The sequence below is a fragment of the Anomaloglossus baeobatrachus genome, chromosome 1, assembly GCF_048569485.1.
Source record: "Anomaloglossus baeobatrachus isolate aAnoBae1 chromosome 1, aAnoBae1.hap1, whole genome shotgun sequence".
Classification (NCBI taxonomy): domain Eukaryota; kingdom Metazoa; phylum Chordata; class Amphibia; order Anura; family Aromobatidae; genus Anomaloglossus; species Anomaloglossus baeobatrachus.
In genome coordinates, this window is record NC_134353.1 from 937,169,717 (window position 1) to 937,192,083 (window position 22,367).

The 22,367-nt window shown below is 51.6% G+C and overlaps 1 protein-coding gene across 1 annotated transcript in view; it reads right to left on the reverse strand.

Moving 5' to 3' along the window:
* The window catches only part of AMACR (alpha-methylacyl-CoA racemase), a 53,025-nt gene extending 31,410 nt beyond the window's left edge, over positions 1 to 21,615 (reverse strand). The window contains exons 1-2 of the mRNA XM_075343519.1: positions 21,341 to 21,615; positions 3,662 to 3,910 (exon numbers count right to left, since the gene is read on the reverse strand). Of these exons, the coding sequence (XP_075199634.1) occupies positions 3,662 to 3,908 (247 nt within the window). The 5' untranslated portion in view covers positions 3,909 to 3,910; positions 21,341 to 21,615. The remainder of the gene's footprint in view (positions 1 to 3,661; positions 3,911 to 21,340) is intronic.
* Between the last annotated feature and the right edge of the window lie 752 nt (positions 21,616 to 22,367).

Here is a 22,367-nt window from a genome sequence, read left to right on the forward strand (position 1 = left end):
GCTTTCTCCCAGACTGGGCTCCTGTCTCATCCTTTGGTTCATCACTTGGTTCTACTTCTGGAATCCTGTCCTGATCTTTTGACCACAGTCCCGTCTCATCCTTTGACTAGCCTCATCTTGTCCACTTTCTTGCTGATGACCCGTCTACACTTCTATTTGTAGTGCCCTAGCCGCCAATAAAGGGCTACTCCGGAGACTGCAACCTAGGAATTCGACTGGAAAAGTCTTTATCTCCTAGCTGACGATCATACACCAGTCGAACCCACTGAGGCTTGAGGGTCTACATCTCAGGGGAATGTTTTCATGGTTCTGCTCTATTTTCACCTTGTTTGCTTGTGTATACAATGGATTATACCCCAAGAGAACATAAAGTATGTAGCCGGTTATCTTCTCTCATACTGTGCTGACGCAGCCTGTTGCGTATCTGTATCTGGCATCTACATTGTTTACTGCACTACACTCTCTGGAATAAGGTACCTTAGTCAGTGGAATCTAAAACAAGTCTGTGCAGCATACAGAGTCAGTCTCTGTACAGCAGACAATTTCCAAATTGTGTTCAGTATATGTAGAGTACCCGAAAAAGTCTGGAAACCGCTGTTAAAACAATCGTTTTCCATGTTCTTATTGGAATGTGCACATCGTAAATACAGACTGAAAGCAGCAAAACCACAAATGAACCCATCTCGAATAATGGAGTAAAGAAATACATGAGAAACGAAACAGAATATGTCTTAAACCTTAGATTCCTCATAGTGGTACCTTTTTACTCTGATAGATTTACATACCCTTGTCATTCTCTCAAGAAGCTTCATCAGGTCATCGCCCAAAAAGGTTTCCAAGATGCTGAGCACTTGTTAGCTGCTTTATCTTTATTCTGTGTCCAATGTATCCTTAAACTGGTAGTCTGGGACTTTTAAATTCATGGGCGCGCCTCAATTTTTGATCGGTGGGGGTGCGACACCCAGCACCCCTTCAAATCAGCTATTCCTGGTATCGGCGGCAAATGGAACTACTTAATTACAGCACTGCATAGCTCAGCTCCGTCAACGGAATAAATTATGCGTCCGGGTACTACACTTCCGCCCCTCTTTTAATTTGAACAGGGGGCGGGTGTGCAGGACCCAGCCACGGCCAATATACAGTAGAGTTGTGCTGTACAGCTCTGAAACTGAGCAGTTCCGGCTGACACCAAAAACAGCTGATGAGCGGGAGTGCCGGATGTCTCACCTCCACCGATCAGACATTGTGACCTATCCTGACGAAAGGCCAGCAATGTTGAAGTAGTGTACAACAACTTTAACCACCTACATTGTGTTGAGGTCGAATGATTGCGGACGCCATGGCATCGGATGCAGCCTCAATCCCGCTCCTTCTTGGTCACGTAGCCCTAACATCGCTTGGAGGTGTTTTGGATCATTGTCCTGCTACAAAATGATGGTCCCAGTAAGCGCAAACCAGATGGGATGCTATCTCCTTGCAGAACGCTGTGGTATCCAGGTGGGTAAGAGTGCCTTGAATTTAAACTGAGTCACCATCAGTCACCAGCAAAGAATTCTCACACCATCACATCTCCCCTCCCCCTCCTTGCTTCATGGTGGATCATCACAAACGCAGAACCAATTCGCTCACCTATTCTGTGTCTCACAAAGACATGGCTGTTGGTGCCAAAAATCTCAAATTCTTACTTATCAGGTGACAGTACAGCTTTCACGGATCTATAGTCCAGTCTTCGTGGCCCACACAAGTCTCTTCTTGTGTGCAGCTGTCAGTAGTTGCTTCTTTGCAGCAATTTAGACATAAAAAATGCTCCTTAGTCTCCTCTGGACAGCTGATGTTGAGATTTGTCTGCTACTTGATGTCATTTCTGAGGGCTGTTATCGGAGTTGAGACGGTTTTTCGGTTTCTCAGGATGGTAACTCTGATGAACTTATCCTCTACAGCAGAAGTCATTTTTTGCCTTCCTTTCCTGAGGAGGTCCTCACAAGAGCCAATTTCATCACAGTGATTGTTAGGGTAACGTCTCACTAAACAAAGTACCAGCGATTCCGACCACGATATGACCTGGTCAGGATCACTGGTGTGTCGCTACATGGTCGCTGGTGAGCTGTCAGTCAGGCAGATCTCACCAGCGACCAGTGACTAGCCAGCAGCGACTCGTGGAAACGATGCTGCGCTTGGTAAGCAAGGTAAATATCGGGTAACTAAGCAAAATGCTTTGCTTGGTTACCCGATATTTACACTGGTTACCAGCGCACACCGCTTAGCGCTGACTCCCTGCACTCGTAGCCAGGGTACACATCAGGTTACTAAGCAAAGCGCTTCGCTTAGTTACCCGATGTGTACTCTGGCTACGTGTGCAGGGAGCCAGTACTGGCAGCCTGAGAGCGGCGTACGCTAGTAACCAAGGTAAATATCGGGTAACCAAGCAAAGCGCTTCGCTTAGTTACCCGATGTGTACCTTGGCTACGTGTGCAGGGAGCCGGCTTCTAGACGCTGCAGACGCTGGTAACCAAGGTAAATATTGGGTAACCAAGCAAAGCCTTTGCTTGGTTACCTGATGTGTACCTTGGTTAGCAGTGTCCGCAGAAGCCGGCTCCCTGCTCATTCAGATCGTTGCTCTCTCGCTGTCAAACACAGTGATGTGTGCTTCACAGCGGGAGAGCAACGAGCAAAAAATGAACCAGACCTCTGTGTAACGATCAGCGATTTCACAGCAGGGGCCACATCGCTGCTCAGTGTCACACACAGCGAGATCGCTAATGAGGTCACTGGTGCCTCACAAAACCTGTGACCCAGCAGCGATCTCGCTATGTGAGAAGTACCCCTTAGTTTGGATAATCGCACCTGCAGATACAGTCAAGGCTCTATCCATAATCTGGATTTACTAATCCTTATGTCTTACTGTAATGATGAAATCATATATCTCTTTACGAAATTGAGTGATTCTTGCCATATTCTGGCTTAGAACAGTAGTGGACTAGGAATCATCGCTGCTTGAAAAATGCCAAGGGGGTATAAAACTATCAGAGTAGAAGGAAGGTGCTATGTATCACTTATTCTGGTTTGTTTTATACATGTTTCTTTACCCCTTGTTTACACCTACTTTGTGAATGTGCTGCCTTCAGTCTGAATCTACATGTGCACATTCCAGTTAGAACAAGGAAAACCATTGAATGAATACATGTGTCCAAACTTTTGGCCATTTCTATAAGTAGTGACATTGCGATTTTTCCTTAATTATGAGGTGGAACAGTGATTCCCCTAACCCTGCAACACTAAAGGAAATTTAGAGCAAGAAGTCTCTAGACCTGCCCGAAGGTACAAAGAATGAATAGGAATAAGTCGTTAGAATTCTTGATCATTTTTCTTGGTTATTTGAAGTTTCTAAAAATATTAATTACCCACAACTTCACACCTTCAATGGAGGACGGGTACACAAAATTTTATAAGCTGCAGCATCCCGATCTAGCCTACTGAGGTCTGCACGTCGTAGAGGCATTGGGTCAGATCCTCTACAGACTCAGAATGCCTAACAGGATGCAAAATATAGGTTTTCAAAAATGGACAATCCCTTTAAGTAAGATGATTGTATCATAACAGTGTGAAAGAAAATGGATTTCAAAAACCATACGACCCCTCTTGTATCATGTCCATGGCTTACCGTGCCGGAAAGGCTCAATGAGGATGTCGGACTGCTTACATAACGTCTTCAGGACGCTGATCCCTTGCGGGGTCTTCAGATTTAAAGCTATAGATCTTTTACCCCGCGCCATAGTGTCACTTGAATACGCAGCATTGGCTTTATCCACCCGGATGACTTTGGCCCCAAAGTCGGCGAGTATCATACCACAGAAGGGGGCAGGGGCCAGTCCGGCCAGCTCCAGCACTCGGACTCCAGCCAAGGCCATTCCTGCCAACGTAAAGGACAACACAATAAGGGTTCTATAGGATACGTGTGATTAGATTGTGCCTGAAGCTGCTCTTTATGGCACTACATCCCCCTGTTACCTGAGTTGGTGGATCAAAAACAAGCCTGTGCAGCACAGAAAGGCAGTCTGTTGTACAGCAGGTCTTAGAAATTGCCTACTGTATGATGTGTACCGCTCCGGTGCCAAGCTCATTATTAATCACTAGAAGGTGGCTCGATTCTACGCATCGGGTATTCTAGAATTTACGTATTGTGTAGTTCATGTATGATTTTTGTTATATATATAGATGTTGTTGTGTGTAGTTACTAAGTGTTTGTGTAGGGGCTGTACATGTTCTGGGTGTTGTCTGGGTGTGGCGGGGGGTGAGAGCGGTGTTGTATGTGTGTTGCGTTGTTTGTGGAGCGCTGTGTGTCTGTAGCGTTGTGTGTGTGTGTGTTGCGCGGTTTGTGTGTGTGTGTGGTGTGTTTTGGGGGGAGGTATGTTTTGTGCAATGTGTGTGTTGTGCGGTATGTGCGTATATTTGTGTGTGCCGCGGTGTTTGTGTGTTGGGTGTTGTGTGTGTGCAGCGTTGTCTGTGTGTGTGGGTGTCTGTGTAGGGCAGTTGTTTGTGGTTCCCAGTGTGTGTGTGTGTGGTGTGTTGTGCAGTGCGCGCGCGTGTGTGTTGGGGGGAGGTGTGCACTTCCCATCGTGCTCCATCCCCCATGCAGCGAACTCCCCATCGTGCTCCATCCCCCATGCAGCGCACTCCCCATCGTGCTCCATCCCCTATGCTGCGCACCCCCCATCGTGCTCCATCTCCCATGCTGTGCACTCCCAAACGTGCTCCATCCGCCATGCTGCGCACTCCCAAACGTGCTCCATCCGCCATGCTGCGCACTCCCAAACGTGCTCCATCCGCCATGCTGCGCACTCCCAAACGTGCTCCATCCGCCATGCTGCGCACTCCCAAACGTGCTCCATCCGCCATGCTGCGCACTCCCAAACGTGCTCCATCCGCCATACTCCGCACTCCCCATCGTGCTCCATCCCCCATGCAGCGCACTCCCCATCGTGCTCCATCCCCTATGCTGCGCACCCCCCATCGTGCTCCATCTCCCATGCTGCGCACTCCCAAACGTGCTCCATCCGCCATGCTGCGCACTCCCAAACGTGCTCCATCCGCCATGCTGCGCACTCCCAAACGTGGTCCATCCGCCATGCTGCGCACTCCCAAACGTGGTCCATCCGCCATGCTGCGCACTCCCAAACGTGGTCCATCCGCCATGCTGCGCACTCCCAAACGTGCTCCATCCGCCATGCTGCGCACTCCCAAACGTGCTCCATCCGCCATGCTGCGCACTCCCAAACGTGCTCCATCCGCCATGCTGCGCACTCCCAAACGTGCTCCATCCGCCATGCTGCGCACTCCCAAACGTGCTCCATCCCCCATGCTTCGCACCCCCCATCGTGCTCCATCCCCCATGCTGCGCACTCCCAAACGTGCTCCATCCGCCATGCTGCGCACTCCCAAACGTGGTCCATCCGCCATGCTGCGCACTCCCAAACGTGCTCCATCCGCCATGCTGCGCACTCCCAAACGTGGTCCATCCGCCATGCTGCGCACTCCCAAACGTGCTCCATCCGCCATGCTGCGCACTCCCAAACGTGCTCCATCCGCCATGCTGCGCACTCCCAAACGTGCTCCATCCACCATGCTGCGCACTCCCAAACGTGCTCCATCCCCCATGCTGCGCACCCCCCATCGTGCTCCATCCCCCATGCTGCACCAGCATCAGCCTCTCTACCCGCATCATCAGCCTCTCTGCCCGCAGCATCAGCCTCTCTCCTCCCAGCATCAGCCTCTCTGTCCCCAGCATCAGCCTCTCTGTCCCCAGCATCAGCCTCTCTCCTCCCAGCATCAGCCTCTCTCCTCCCAGCCTACCCCAGCCTCAGCCTCCCCCAGCATCAGCCTCTCTCCTCCCAGCATCAGCCTCTCTCCTCCCAGCATCAGCCTTTTCTGTCCCCAGCATCAGCCTCTCTCCTCCCAGCCTACCCCAGCCTCAGCATCAGCCTCCCCCAGCATCAGCCTCCCCCAGCATCAGCCTTTTCTGTCCCCAGCATCAGCCTCTCTCCTCCCAGCAACAGCCTTTTCTGTCCCTAGCATCAGCCTCTCTTCTCCCAGCATCAGCCTCTCTCCTCCCAGCATCAGCCTCTCTCCTCCCAGCCTACCCCAGCCTCAGCCTCCCCCAGCATCAGCCTCTCTCCTCCCAGCATCAGCCTCTCTCCTCCCAGCATCAGCCTTTTCTGTCCCCAGCATCAGCCTCTCTCCTCCCAGCCTACCCCAGCCTCAGCCTCCCCCAGCATCAGCCTCTCTCCTCCCAGCATCAGCCTCTCTCCTCCCAGCATCAGCCTCTCTCCTCCCAGCCTACCCCAGCCTCTCTCCTCCCAGCCTACCCCAGCCTCAGCCTCCCCCAGCATCAGCCTCTCTCCTCCCAGCATCAGCCTCTCTCCTCCCAGCCTACCCCAGCCTCAGCCTCCCCCAGCATCAGCCTCTCTCCTCCCAGCATCAGCCTTTTCGGTCCCCAGCATCAGCCTCTCTCCTCCCAGCCTACCCCAGCCTCAGCCTCCCCCAGCATCAGCCTCTCTTCTCTCAGCCTCCCCATCCCAGCCTTCCCCAGGATCAGCCTCTCTCCTCCTAGCCTCCTCCAGCACGCCGTGCTCCTCTGCCGACACTCACAGATCCGATCGCATACACTCACACACACCCGATCGCATACACTCACACACACCCGATCGCATACACTCACACACACCCGATCGCATACACTCACACACACCCGATCGCATACACTCACACACACCCGACCGCATACACTCACACACACACACATTGACGATATTGCACATACGCGTTTTACTCACAACATCCGGAGATACCACATGCTTCTGGCCATGTGATCCTCCGGCAGGTCCTGGAAGCTCACAGCACAGTATCGCCGCCGAGAAGCAAGTGATATCCCAGGATGTTGTGAGTATGTGGATGCGATGTGATGTGTGTGTGAGGTGTGTGTGTGTGAGGTGTGTGTGTGTGTGTGTGAGAGCGAGTGTGATCTGATGTGTGTGTGTGTGTGTGTGTGCTGTTATGTGTGTGCGTGTGTGTATGTTCCGCCGCTGCAGGACCTTGATGCGCTGGTAACTATGCTACCATGGTTACTAGCGTATCTCGTCCCCCGCTCGCACGGGAGCCCACACCAGCATACGCCGGCCGGCCCCAGCAATGCGAGGGTATGTGTCGGCTGGTTTGGCGGCGTACGCTGATGTGGGCTCCCAGGGGTACAGTACTCACCTGGTAGTCGTGGCTCCGTGACCGTGTCGGTTCGGGGAATGCGGGGGAAGGCGTGCATTGCGTGAGGGGGGCGGGGCGTGGCCGAGTTGCCAATGCCTGCAGGGTGCCGGGGCGAGAGGCCAATCTGGGGGGGCGCGGAGCCTTGGCGAGCGGCCGGCCAATCCGTGTGGGGGCGCAGCCTGGGCGAGCGGCCAATCCGTGCGGGGGGGCGGGGCCATGTCGAGCCCAGCGGCCAATCAGCTTTGTGTCACCGTAAGGACACAATTTTGGAGCAAGACAGACAGACAGACAGACAGACAGACAGAATAAGGCAATTATATATATAGACTAGAAGGTGGCCCGATTCTACGCATCGGGTATTCTAGAATTTACGTATTGTGTAGTTCATGTATGATTTTTGTTATATATATATATGTTGTGTGTAGTTACCAAGTGTTTGTGTAGGCGCTGTACATGTTCTGGGTGTTGTCTGGGTGTGACGGGGGTGAGAGCGGTGTTGTATGTGTGTTGCGTTGTTTGTGGAGCGCTGTGTGTCTGTAGCGTTGTGTGTTGCGCGGTTTGTGTGTGTGTGGTGTGTTTTGGGGGGAGGTATGTTTTGTGCAATGTGTGTGTTGTGCGGTATGTGCGTATATTTGTGTGTGCCGCGGTGTTTGTGTGTTGGGTGTTGTGTGTGTGCAGCGTTGTCTGTGTGTGTAGGTGTCTGTGTAGGGCAGTTGTTTGTGGTTCCCAGTGTGTGTGTGTGTGTGTGGTGTGTTGTGCACTTCCCAAACGTGCACCATCCGCCATGCTGCGCACTCCCAAACGTGCTCCATCCGCCAGGCTGCGCACTCCCAAACGTGCTCCATCCGCCATGCTGCGCACTCCCAAACGTGCTCCATCCGCCATGCTGCGCACTCCCAAACGTGCTCCATCCGCCATGCTGCGCACTCCCAAACGTGCTCCATCCGCCATGCTGCGCACTCCCAAACGTGCTCCATCCGCCATGCTGCGCACTCCCAAACGTGCTCCATCCGCCATGCTGCGCACTCCCAAACGTGCTCCATCCGCCATGCTGCGCACTCCCAAACGTGCTCCATCCGCCATGCTGCGCACTCCCAAACGTGCTCCATCCGCCATGCTGCGCACTCCCAAACGTGCTCCATCCGCCATGCTGCGCACTCCCAAACGTGCTCCATCCGCCATGCTGCGCACTCCCAAACGTGCTCCATCCGCCATGCTGCGCACTCCCAAACGTGCTCCATTCCCCATGCTGCGCACTCCCAAACGTGCTCCATCCCCCATGCTGCGCACCCCCCATTGTAATCCATCCCCCATGCTGCACCAGCATCAGCCTCTCTACCCGCAGCATCAGCCTTCTGTCCCCAGCATCAGCCCCTCTCTGTCCCAAGCCTCAGCCCCTCTCTGTCCCCAGCCTCAGCCCCTCTCTGTCCCCTCCTCTGGCGACACTCACACACACGATCGCATCCACTCACACACACGATCGCATACACTCGCACACACCCGATCGCATCCACTCACACACACGATCGCATACACTCACACACACGATCGCATCCACTCACACACACGATCGCATCCACTCACACACACCCGATCCCGACACACACACACCCGATCGCATACACTCACACACACCCGATCCCGACACACACACACCCGATCGCATACACTCACACACACAGACACTGACGATATCGCACATACGCGCTCACAGTCACAACATCCGGAGATACCACATGCTTCTGGCCATGTGATCCTCCGTCAGGTCCTGGAAGGTCACAACAGCACAGTATCGAGGCCGAGAAGCAAGGGATATCGCCGGATGCTGTGAGTGTGTGGATGCGATGTGATGTGTGTGTGAGGTGTGTGTGAGGTGTGTGTGAGGTGTGTGTGAGAGTGAGTGTGAGAGTGAGTGTGAGAGTGAGTGTGAGAGTGAGTGTGAGCTGATGTGTGTGTGTGTGTGTGTGCGTGTGGATCTTCCGCCGCTACAGGACCTCGATGCGCTTGTAACCATGCCAACGTATCCCGTCCCCCGCTCGCACGGGAGCCCACACCACTCCCGTGCGAGCGGGGGATGGGGGGGGGGGGGGGGGGGAGTACAGTACTCACCCCCCTTAACAGCCGTGTCAGTTCGGGGAATGCGCGAGGGGGGGGAGAGGGGGGGGGGGGGGAGTACAGTACTCACCTCCGTGACAGCCCTGTCAGTTCGGGGAATGCGCGGGGGGAGGTGGGCGGGGCCAGAGCTAACGTGCGTTGCGTGAGGGGGGCGGGGCGTGGCGTGGCCGAATTGCCAATGCCTGCAGGGTGCCGGGGCGAGAGGCCAATCTGTGGGGGGGCGGAGGCTGGGCGAGCGGCTGGCCAATCCGTGTGGGGGCGCAGCCTGGGCGAGCGGCCAATCGGTGTGGGGGGGCGGAGCCATGGCGAGCCCAGCGGCCAATCAGCTTTGTGTCACCGTAAGGACATGTCACGGTGACACTGTCACGGTGACACAATTTTGGAGCATGACAGACAGACAGACAGAATAAGGCAATTATATATATAGATGTGTCAATCTTCCATATTGTTTGGGGTCTAGTCAAATAAATGGCTCATAAAGGAGGGTGCTGAGTGTAGGACCCCCATTATTATGTCCTCATACCCTATAAGACCATACGGACATGTGGTGCCTATAGTTTTTCCTCTTTTCTACAGCAGAGCAATAAATTAAGAACTTTGCTCAGGATCTCAGGATACAAGGACATTCTGTCAATGATTGATAGATTCTAAACATCTAAAATATCAGAATATTGAAGATTTAAGGGACAGTAACAAGAAAGGACCGGTGATGTGCTGATCGCTGGGGGTCCAAAAGCTGCAACCCTTATGAGAATGAGGGGGCCAGAATGTCCCTTTAAGTCTTCAGGACTGACAATGGCACGGGAGCACAGTAATTCACTATGTCCACCAGTGCCATAGACAGCCTTATTGGCTGCTCAATACAAAGGGGATTTCGGGACCCCCAATTTTACAATCCCCTATGCAGAAAGTTATCACCTATTCTTTGTACAGGATTTTACACCATTAGGATAAGACATGAAAATTGGATCAGTGAGGGCCAACACCCTATAATTGTCGGTGGTTGAAGTCTATATTTTTTTGACATTTTGGCATAACCTGTGATCAGATAAAAATGCACAAAACTGAAAAAGCTATAAAACAAATTCAGCTCTGCTACATCAGAAATAATAAAGGATCAGAAATAATGAGATCTTGTCATACTGGGCTTGTGTTTTTTTTTCCCACGGTACTCCAGCTGTGACCCCATATGAACTGAGCTGAAGTGAACTCACTGAACTCAGTGACCTCACCTAAGGTGAACTCAGTGACCTCACCTAAGGTGAACTCAGTGACCTCACCTAAGGTGAACTCAGTGACCTCACCTAAGGTGAACTCAGTGACCTCACCTAAGGTGAACTCATTGAATTCAATGCCAAATTAGCGTATTAGGCAGTGTGCGCTCATTGAATATTTGGCTGCAGATTTCGGCACCAAATCACCATCTCCTGGCAAAAAAATGCACTGAAACTGAATCAAAAAACACCCTGCAGATACGACGTAATCGACAGGAAGTCCCATGATGATCCTGGCTCTGTTACATCTGAGGTTGCAGTGTGTGGTCACACTAGAAAATGTGACCACTCACTGCAGCCTCCGAGACACACTGAGTAAGCCGCAGCTGTGTGCGATGACATCAGAGAGCTCACCTAAGGTCACAGCTGCTGGTTCCCACAGTACCCTAGCTGTGACCGGAGGTGAACTGACCTGAGGTGAACTAATTGAACTCAGTGACCTCACCTCAGGTGAAGTCATTGCCAGATTCAATGCCAGATTAAGCAGTGAGTGCACATTGAGTATTTGGCTGCAGAGATTTCTGCACCAAATCTACTTCTCCTAGCAGAAAAATGCACCGAAACCACATCAAAACACCTGCGGCTTTGATGCATTATTTTGCCAGAAGATGCACATTTGGTGCAGAAATGTCTGCAACCAAACACTCACTGTGCACACATTGCCTAATCTAATAATCTGGCATTGAGAGGTCACCAAGTTCACCTCAGGTCACATCTGGGGTACCGTGGGAACCCCAGCTGTGACCTTAGGTGAACTCAATGCCGTTTTTACTGGATTAGGCAATGACCTCATTGACCTCACCTCAGGTGAAAACATTGAACCCAATGTCAGATTAGCATATTAGGCAGTGTGTACACACTGAGTATTGCGTACAGACATTTCTGCACCAAATCTGAATCAATGGCCCAAAAAAGGTGTTTTCATGCAGTTGCGATGCTTTTTTTGCCAGGAGATGGTTATTTGGTGAAGAAACATCTGCACCCAAATACTCAATGTGTACACACTGCCTAATATGCTAATCTGACATTGGGCTCAATGTTTTCACCTGAAGTGAGGTCACTGAGTTCACCTCCGGTTACAGCTGGGCTACCGTGGGAACTGGCAACTGTGACCTCAGGTGAACTCTATGACGTCATCACCCACAGCTGTGGCTCTGTCAGTGTGTCTCGGAGGCCACGGTGAGCAGTTAGATTTATTAATATGACCGCACACTGTGACCTCGGATGTAAAAGAGCCAGAATCATCATGGGACCTCCTTTCGATTACATCATATCTGTAGGGTGGTTAAAGGGAACCGGTCATGTCATTTTTTTTTTATATATATATTAAACTGCCCCGATGTGTTTTCAATAATGCAATGTGCATCACTGACATAGTTTTAAAAATAATTCCATGTATTTATGGTAAAAAAAAAAACTTTATATGCTTAGGTGAATGCAGTAAATACCTTAGGTTTCAGTCATAGGGGCGGAGCTTTTGCCGGGCTCAGTCACTGTCACTCAACTTCAGGCATCATTCTTTTTTAACGTAGTCACACCCCCAGCATTATAATGGATTACACCACAGGTCCTTAAACATCACTTCTCTGCTGAGCTCCGCCAATTATGGCCACATGATTGTGATATCAGCACAGCCGGCCGCTCATTAATCAATCTCGTATTCCCTGCTGTCCCCGCCCACCGGCGCCTATGATTGGTTGCAGTGAGACACGCCCCCACACTGAGTGACAGCTGTCTCACTGCAACCAATCACAGCCGCCGGTGGGTGTGTCAATATCGAGCAGTAAAATAATTAATTTTAAAAAAAACGACGTGCGGTCCCCCTCATTTTGATACCAGCCAGGGTAAAGTCACACGGCTGAAGGCTGGTATTCTCAGGATGGGAAGCCCCACAGCCTAACAATATCAGCCAGCAGCCGCCCAGAATAGCCGCATCCATTAGATGCGACAGTTCTGGGACTCTACCCGGCTCTTCCCGATTTGCCCTGGTGCGTTGGCAATCAGGGTAATAAGGAGTTAATGGCAGCAACCCATAGCTGCCACTAAGTCCAAGATTAATCACGGCAGGCGTCTCCCCGAGATACCTTCAATGATTAACCTGTTACAGTTACAGTAAATAAACACATACACCTGAAGAAATCCTTGATTTGGAATAATAAACACTAACAAATACCCTCGTTCACCACTTTATTAAGACCAAAAAAGCCCTCCATGTCCGGCGTAATCCACGGAGGTCCCACGTCACTTCCAGCTCTGCTGCATGAAGTAACAGGAGCGGCAGAAGAACACCGCCGCTCCTGTCAGCTCCACTCAGCAACTCAGGTGAGAAGCACGATCAGCTGTGCTGTCACTCAGGTTGCTCGCGGCCACCGCTGGATCCTCAAACTGTGACTGCAAGTTGCCCGAGTGACAGCGTTGAAGTCACAGGTTAGTTGCGGTCATGGGTGGAGGATCCAGCTAGCCACGGGTAACCTGAGTGACAGCTGCTCACTTCAGTGACTCAGGGGATTAGCGGTCACCGGTGAGTCCTGCACGGGTGACCGCTAATCAGTACGCGACTCCCAGACAGAGTCGCGGGATGACAATGAAGTCGGGTGAAGTTCACACACATTTTTTATAATATATATATACACACACACACAGTAATAATTGATATTATTGGGTGACACTTCCCTTTCCACACCACATCAGGGAAATTGGGTTTTATGTACACACACAGCAGTATCTGCACTCCACGTTACATACACACACACACAGTAGCACCTGCACTACATATACACACACACAGTAGCACCTGCACTACATATACACACACACAGTAGCACCTGCACTACATATACATACACACACAGCAGCACCTGCACTACATATACATACACACACAGCAGCACCTGCACTACATATACACACACACAGTAGCACCTGCACTACATATACACACACACAGTAGCACCTGCACTACATATACACACACACAGTAGCACCTGCACTACATATACACACACACAGTAGCACCTGCACTACATATACACACACACAGTAGCACCTGCACTACATATACACACACACAGTAGCACCTGCACTACATACACACACACACAGTAGCACCTGCACTACATATACACACACACAGTAGCACCTGCACTACATATACACACACACAGCAGTATCTGCACTACATATACACACACAGCAGTATCTGCACTACATATACACACACACAGTATCTGCACTACATATACACACACAGCAGTATCTGCACTACATATACACACACACAGTATCTGCACTACATATACACACACAGCAGTATCTGCACTACATATACACACACACACACACACACACAGCAGTATCTGCACTACATATATACACACACAGCAGTATCTGCACTACATATATACACACACAGCAGCACCTGCACTACATATATACACACACAGCAGCACCTGCACTACATATATACACACACAGCAGTACCTGCACTACATACATACGCACACAGCAGTACCTGCACTACATATATACACCCAGCAGTATGGGGGGGGGGGGGGGGTGTGAGAGACGCACTTCCATTTATCTGTATCTGCGTCTTTAAGACGCGAATACAGATAAACTGTGGGCGCCGCCGGGCACAGGGAACTGATTGACCCTGGAAGTGCCTGCACTTCTGGGATCAGAGGCGCGCCAATCAGCTTCGTGCTGTGGCATCCAATGCTGCAGATGCCGCGGAGGACAGAACACTCACCGGAGCCAGCAGCAGCAGGAGGATGACGGACACCGTAGGAGGAGCGGCAGCAGCAAGAGGAGGCAGGAGGCACAAGAGCAGGTAACCGCTGGCAGAGTTCCAGTGCTGTGAAGTGAGGATTCTGGGGGAGGGGCAAGCAGGCTACAATGTGAGTATAGTGGACGAGGGACAGACAGAGGCAGAGGCTGCAATGTGAGGATAGTGGACGAGGGGCAGGCAGAGGCAGAGGCTGCAATGTGAGGATAGTGGACGAGGGGCAGGCAGAGGCAGAGGCTGCAATGTGAGGATAGTGGACGAGGGGCAGGCAGAGGTTGCAATGTGAGGATAGTGGACGAGGGGCAGGCAGAGGCCGAGACTGGGGGGAGACTGGAGGGAGGCAGAGGCTGAGACTGGGGGGAGACTGGAGGGAGGCAGAGGCTGAGACTGGGGGGAGACTGGAGGGAGGCAGAGGCAGAGACTGGGGGGAGGCTGGAGGGAGGCAGAGGCTGAGACTGGGAGGAGGCTGGAGGGAGGCAGAGGCTGAGACTGGGAGGAGGCTGGAGGGAGGCAGAGGCTGAGACTGGGGGGAGGCTGGAGGGAGGCAGAGGCTGAGACTGGGGGGAGGCAGAGGCTGAGACTGGGGGGAGGCAGAGGCTGAGACTGGGGGGAGGCAGAGGCTGAGACTGGGGGAAGGCAGAGGCTGAGACTGGGGGAAGGCAGAGGCTGAGACTGGGGGAAGGCAGAGGCTGAGACTGGGGGAAGGCAGAGGCTGAGACTGGGGGAAGGCTGGGGGGAGGCTTATGCTGGGGGGAGGCTGGGGGGAGTCAGAGGCTGAGACTGGGCGGAGGTTGGGGGGAGGCAGAGGCTGATGCTGGGGGGAGGCAGAGGCTGATGCTGGCGGAGGCTGGGGGGAGGCAGAGGCTGATGCTGGGGGAGGCTGGCTGGAGAGAGGCTGGTGCTGGAGGAGGCTGGGTGGAGAGAGGCTGATGCTGGCGGAGGATGGGGGGTTGAGGCTGATGCTGGCGGAGACTGGGGAGTGAGGCTGATGCTGGGGGAGAAAGGCTGATGCTGAGGCTGGGGGAGGCTGGTGGGAGAGAGGCTGATGCTGGGGGAGAGGCTGCTGCTGGAGGCTGGTGGGAGAGAGCCTGATGCTGGGGGAGAGGCTGCTGCTGGAGGCTGGTGGGAGAGAGGCTGATGCTGGGGAGAGGCTGCTGCTGGAGGCTGGTGGGAGAGAGGCTGATGCTGGGGGAGAGGCTGCTGCTGGAGGCTGGTGGGAGAGAGGCTGCTGCTGGGGGAGTGGGAGACAGGGTCCAATGCTAGAGACAGATGACAAGGGTTGGTTGAGGGATAGTGCAATGACAAAATCGATGGGGGGGCAGTATAAGGACTCAGAATAAGAGGGGGGCAGCATTGAGAACTCATTATGGAGAAGGGGCAGCATGTGTGGGATCAGTATGGAGTGGAGCAATGTAGGGGAGTCAATATCAAGAGTGGGGTAGTGTGTGTGTGTGGGGGGGGTCTCAGCATAAGCTCTAGTGTGGTGGTTTTAGCATGAGTGGGGCAAAATGGAGGTGTCATTATGGAAAAGAGGAAGGCAGCATTAGGAGCTCATGGAGAGGGGCAGCATGCATGGGACACTGTGAGGAGGGGGCAGCATGCATGGGACACTGTGAGGAGGGGAGCAGCATGCATGGGACATTGTGAGGAGGGGGAAGCATGCATGGGACATTGAGAGGAGGGGGCAGCATGCATGGGACATTGTGAGGAGGGGGCAGCATGCATGGGACACTGTGAGGAGAGGGCAGTATGCATGGGACACTGTGAGGAGAGGGCAGTATGCATGGGACACTGTGAGGAGGGGGCAGCATGCATGGGACACTGTGAGGATAGGGCAGTATGCATGGGACACTGTGAGGAGGGGGCAACATGCATGGGACATTGTGAGGAGGGAGCAGCATACATGGGACATTGTGAGGAGGGGCAGCATGTATGGGACATTGTGAGGAGGGGGCAGCATGCATGGGACATTGTGAGGAGGGGGCAGCATGCATGGGACACTGTGAGGAGGGGGCAGCATACATGGGACATTGTGAGGAGGGGCAGCATGTATGGGACATTGTGAGGAGGGGGCAGCATACATGGGACATTGTGAGTAGGGGCAGCATGTATGGGACATTGTGAGGAGGGGGAAGCATGCATGGGACATTGTGAGGAGGGAGCAGCATGCATGGGACATTGTGAGGAGGGGGCAGCATGCATGGGACATTGTGAGGAGGGGGCAGCATGCATGGGACATTGTGAGGAGGGGGCAGCATGCATGGGACATTGTGAGGAGGGAGCAGCATGCATGGGACATTGTGAGGAGGGAGCAGCATGCATGGGACATTGTGAGGACGGGGAAGCATGTATGGGACATTGTGAGGAGGGAGCAGCATGCATGGGACATTGTGAGGAGGGGGCAGCATGCATGGGACACTGTGAGGATAGGGCAGTATGCATGGGACACTGTGAGGAGGGGGCAACATGCATGGGACATTGTGAGGAGGGGGCAGCATGCATGGGACACTGTGAGGATAGGGCAGTATGCATGGGACATTGTGAGGAGGGAGCAGCATGCATGGGACATTGTGAGGACGGGGAAGCATGTATGGGACATTGTGAGGAGGGAGCAGCATGCATGGGACACTGTGAGGAGGGGGCAGCATGCATGGGACACTGTGAGGAGGGGGCAACATGCATGGGACATTGTGAGGAGGGAGCAGCATACATGGGACATTGTGAGGAGGGGCAGCATGTATGGGACATTGTGAGGAGGGGGCAGCATGCATGGGACATTGTGAGGAGGGGGCAGCATGCATGGGACACTGTGAGGAGGGGGCAGCATACATGGGACATTGTGAGAAGGGGCAGCATGTATGGGACATTGTGAGGAGGGGGCAGCATACATGGGACATTGTGAGTAGGGGCAGCATGTATGGGACATTGTGAGGAGGGGGCAGCATGCATGGGACATTGTGAGGAGGGGGCAGCATGCATGGGACATTGTGAGGAGGGGAAGCATGCATGGGACATTGTGAGGAGGGAGCAGCATGCATGGGACATTGTGAGGAGGGGGCAGCATGCATGGGACATTGTGAGGAGGGAGCAGCATGCATGGGACATTGTGAGGAGGGAGCAGCATGTATGGGACATTGTGAGGAGGGAGCAGCATGCATGGGACATTGTGAGGAGGGGGCAGCATGCATGGGACACTGTGAGGAGGGGGCAGCATGCATGGGACATTGTGAGGAGGGAGCAGCATGCATGGGACATTGTGAGGACGGGGAAGCATGTATGGGACATTGTGAGAAGGGGGCAGTATGCATGGGACATTGTGAGGACGGGGAAGCATGTATGGGACATTGTGAGGAGGGAGCAGCATGCATGGGACATTGTGAGGAGGGGGAAGCATGTATGGGACATTGTGAGGAGGGGGCAGCATGCATGGGACATTGTGAGGAGGGGGCAGCATGCATGGGACATTGTGAGGAGGGGGCAGCATGCATGGGACATTGTGAGGACGGGGAAGCATGTATGGGACATTGTGAGGAGGGGGCAGCATGCATGGGACACTGTGAGGAGGGGGCAGCAAGCATGGGACATTGTGAGGAGGGGGCAGCATGCATGGGACATGGTGAGGAGGGGGCAGCATGCATGGGACATTGTGAGGAGGGGGCAGCATGCATGGGACACTGTGAGGAGGGGGCAGCATGCATGGGACACTGTGAGGAGGGGGCAGCATGCATGGGACATTGTGAGGAGGGGGCAGCATGCATGGGACATTGTGAGGAGGGGGCAGCATGCATGGGACATTGTGAGGACGGGGAAGCATGTATGGGACATTGTGAGAAGGGGGCAGTATGCATGGGACATTGTGAGGACGGGGAAGCATGTATGGGACATTGTGAGGAGGGAGCAGCATGCATGGGACATTGTGAGGAGGGGGAAGCATGTATGGGACATTGTGAGGAGGGGGCAGCATGCATGGGACATTGTGAGGAGGGGGCAGCATGCATGGGACATTGTGAGGAGGGGGCAGCATGCATGGGACATTGTGAGGACGGGGAAGCATGTATGGGACATTGTGAGGAGGGGGCAGCATGCATGGGACACTGTGAGGAGGGGGCAGCAAGCATGGGACATTGTGAGGAGGGGGCAGCATGCATGGGACATGGTGAGGAGGGGGCAGCATGCATGGGACATTGTGAGGAGGGGGCAGCATGCATGGGACACTGTGAGGAGGGGGCAGCATGCATGGGACACTGTGAGGAGGGGGCAGCATGCATGGGACATTGTGAGGAGGGGGCAGCATGCATGGGACATTGTGAGGAGGGGGCAGCATGATGTGAGGACAATGTGCAGATCATATTTCGAGGAAGGTGTGGTGGGTATATAGTGGTCTATAAGGGAGGGCAGTGTGTAGTTTATTAGGGGCAGTGTCACAGTCACAGTATATAAGTGGGGACGGTGTGGTGGGAATATTTTATACTCATACTATGTTTTGATGTGCCTGTGGTGATCCCCATTGGGGGGGGGGGGGGGTTAGTGCCCTTCGTTTCTCATTGATACTTTTTAAAGTGTTTTACAGAGAAGATCTGCCTTAAACAGATGTCGTGTGCGAAAACTCAGTTTTACGTTGTCACTAAGGGGCGCGACCACTTAAAGTGCCTAGGGCAGCATGAAGGCAAAATACAGCCCTGAGTACCTGCACTACATATACACACACAGCAGTACCTGCACTACATATATACACCCAGCAGTACCTGCACTACATATATACACCCAGCAGTACCTGCACTACATATATACACCCAGCAGTACCTGCACTACATATATACACCCGGCAGTACCTGCACTACATATATACACACACAGCAGTACCTGCACTACATATATACACCCAGCAGTACCTGCACTACATATATACACCCGGCAGTACCTGCACTACATATATACACCCGGCAGTACCTGCACTACATATATACACCCGGCAGTACCTGCACTACATATATACACACACAGCAGTACCTGCACTACATATATACACCCGGCAGTACCTGCACTACATATATACACACACAGCAGTACCTGCACTACATATATACACCCGGCAGTACCTGCACTACATATATACACACACAGCAGTACCTGCACTACATATATACACCCGGCAGTACCTGCACTACATATATACACCCGGCAGTACCTGCACTACATATATACACACACAGCAGTACCTGCACTACATATATACACCCAGCAGTACCTGCACTACATATATACACCCAGCAGTACCTGCACTACATATATACACCCGGCAGTACCTGCACTACATATATACACCCGGCAGTACCTGCACTACATATATACACCCGGCAGTACCTGCACTACATATATACACCCAGCAGTACCTGCACTACATATATACACCCAGCAGTACCTGCACTACATATATACACCCAGCAGTACCTGCACTACATATATACACCCGGCAGTACCTGCACTACATATATACACCCGGCAGTACCTGCACTACATATATACACCCGGCAGTACCTGCACTACATATATACACCCGGCAGTACCTGCACTACATATATACACCCGGCAGTACCTGCACTACATATATACACCCGGCAGTACCTGCACTACATATATACACCCGGCAGTACCTGCACTACATATATACACCCGGCAGTACCTGCACTACATATATACACCCGGCAGTACCTGCACTACATATATACACCCGGCAGTACCTGCACTACATATATACACCCGGCAGTACCTGCACTACATATATACACCCGGCAGTACCTGCACTACATATATACACCCGGCAGTACCTGCACTACATATATACACCCAGCAGTACCTGCACTACATATATACACCCTGCAGTACCTGCACTACATATATACACCCAGCAGTACCTGCATTCTATATATACACACAGCAGTATCTGCACTACATATGTACACACACAGCAGTACCTGCACTATACATACAGCAATACATACACTATACATATACATACAGCAATACCTTCATTCTACCATATACACACAGCAGTATCTGCACGCTATATGCACACACAGCAGTACTCTCTGTCTCTATATACACACACACAGCAGTACCTGCACACTATATTATCTCTATATACACACACAGCAGTACCTGCACACTATATTATCTCTATATATACACACAGCAGTACCTGCACACTATATTATCTCTATATATACACACAGCAGTACCTGCACACTATATTATCTCTATATACACACACAGCAGTACTTGCACACTATATTATCTCTATATACACACACACAGCAGTACCTGCACACTATATTATCTCTATATACACACACAGCAGTACCTGCACACTATATTATCTCTATATATACACACAGCAGTACCTGCACACTATATTATCTCTATATATACACACAGCAGTACCTGCACACTATATTATCTCTATATACACACACAGCAGTACTTGCACACTATATTATCTCTATATACACACACAGCAGTACCTGCACACTATATTATCTCTATATATACACACAGCAGTACCTGCACACTATATTATCTCTATATATACACACAGCAGTACCTGCACACTATATTATCTCTATATATACACACAGCAGTACCTGCACACTATATTATCTCTATATACACACACAGCAGTACCTGCACACTATATTATCTCTATATATACACACAGCAGTACCTGCACACTATATTATCTCTATATATACACACAGCAGTACCTGCACACTATATTATCTCTATATACACACACAGCAGTACCTGCACACTATATTATCTCTATATATACACACAGCAGTACCTGCACACTATATTATCTCTATATATACACACAGCAGTACCTGCACTCTATATATACCCACACACACAGTACCTGTGCTGAGTGCTCTGTACTCCGCTGTTCTCTCCTTCAGACACTTCCTGCTGCAGCGTCCTCCCCCAGGAAGCTGTCAGTGCTCTCCTCTCTGTCCTCTGCTCTCTGTCCTCTGCTCTCTGTCCTCTCGTCTCTGTCCTCTCGTCTCTGTCCTCTCGTCTCTGTCCTCTCGTCTCTGTCCTCTCGTCTCTGTCCTCTCGTCTCTGTCCTCTTGTCCCTGTCTTTCTTTCATGCATGTCTGTCTCCTCCAGATCAGGACGGTTCAGGTCTTATCTGAGCTTCCATCATCCGCATATCAGATAACAGGAGGCTGAGGGCAGGAGCCGCCCTAGGGGACAGAACAGGAGATATAGCAGTGTATATAGTGTACAGGGTACAGACTTCTGCCAGGTACTATGGAATAAGCAGACAGAGATTTTGTACGGTATACAGTATATATAGCACCAGTATAGTATACAGTATATATAGCCTGCCATGTGCCCTATAGTATAAAGCACCAGTATAGTATACAGTATATATAGCCTGCCATGTGCCCTATAGTATAAAGCACCAGTATAGTATACAGTATATATAGCCTGCCATGTGCCCTATAGTATAAAGCACCAGTATAGTATACAGTATATATAGCCTGCCATGTGCCCTATAGTATAAAGCACCAGTATAGTATACAATATATATAGCCTGCCATGTACCCTATAGTATAAAGCACCAGTATAGTATACAGTATATATAGCCTGCCATGTACCCTATAGTATAAAGCACCAGTATAGTATACAGTATATATAGTCTGCCATGTACCCTATAGTATAAAGCACCAGTATAGTATACAGTATATATAGCCTGCCATGTACCCTATAGTATAAAGCACCAGTATAGTATACAGTATATATAGCCTGCCATGTACCCTATAGTATAAAGCACAAGTATAGTATACAGTATATATAGCCTGCCATGTACCCTATAGTATAAAGCACCAGTATAGTATACAGTATATATAGCCTGCCATGTACCCTATAGTATAAAGCAC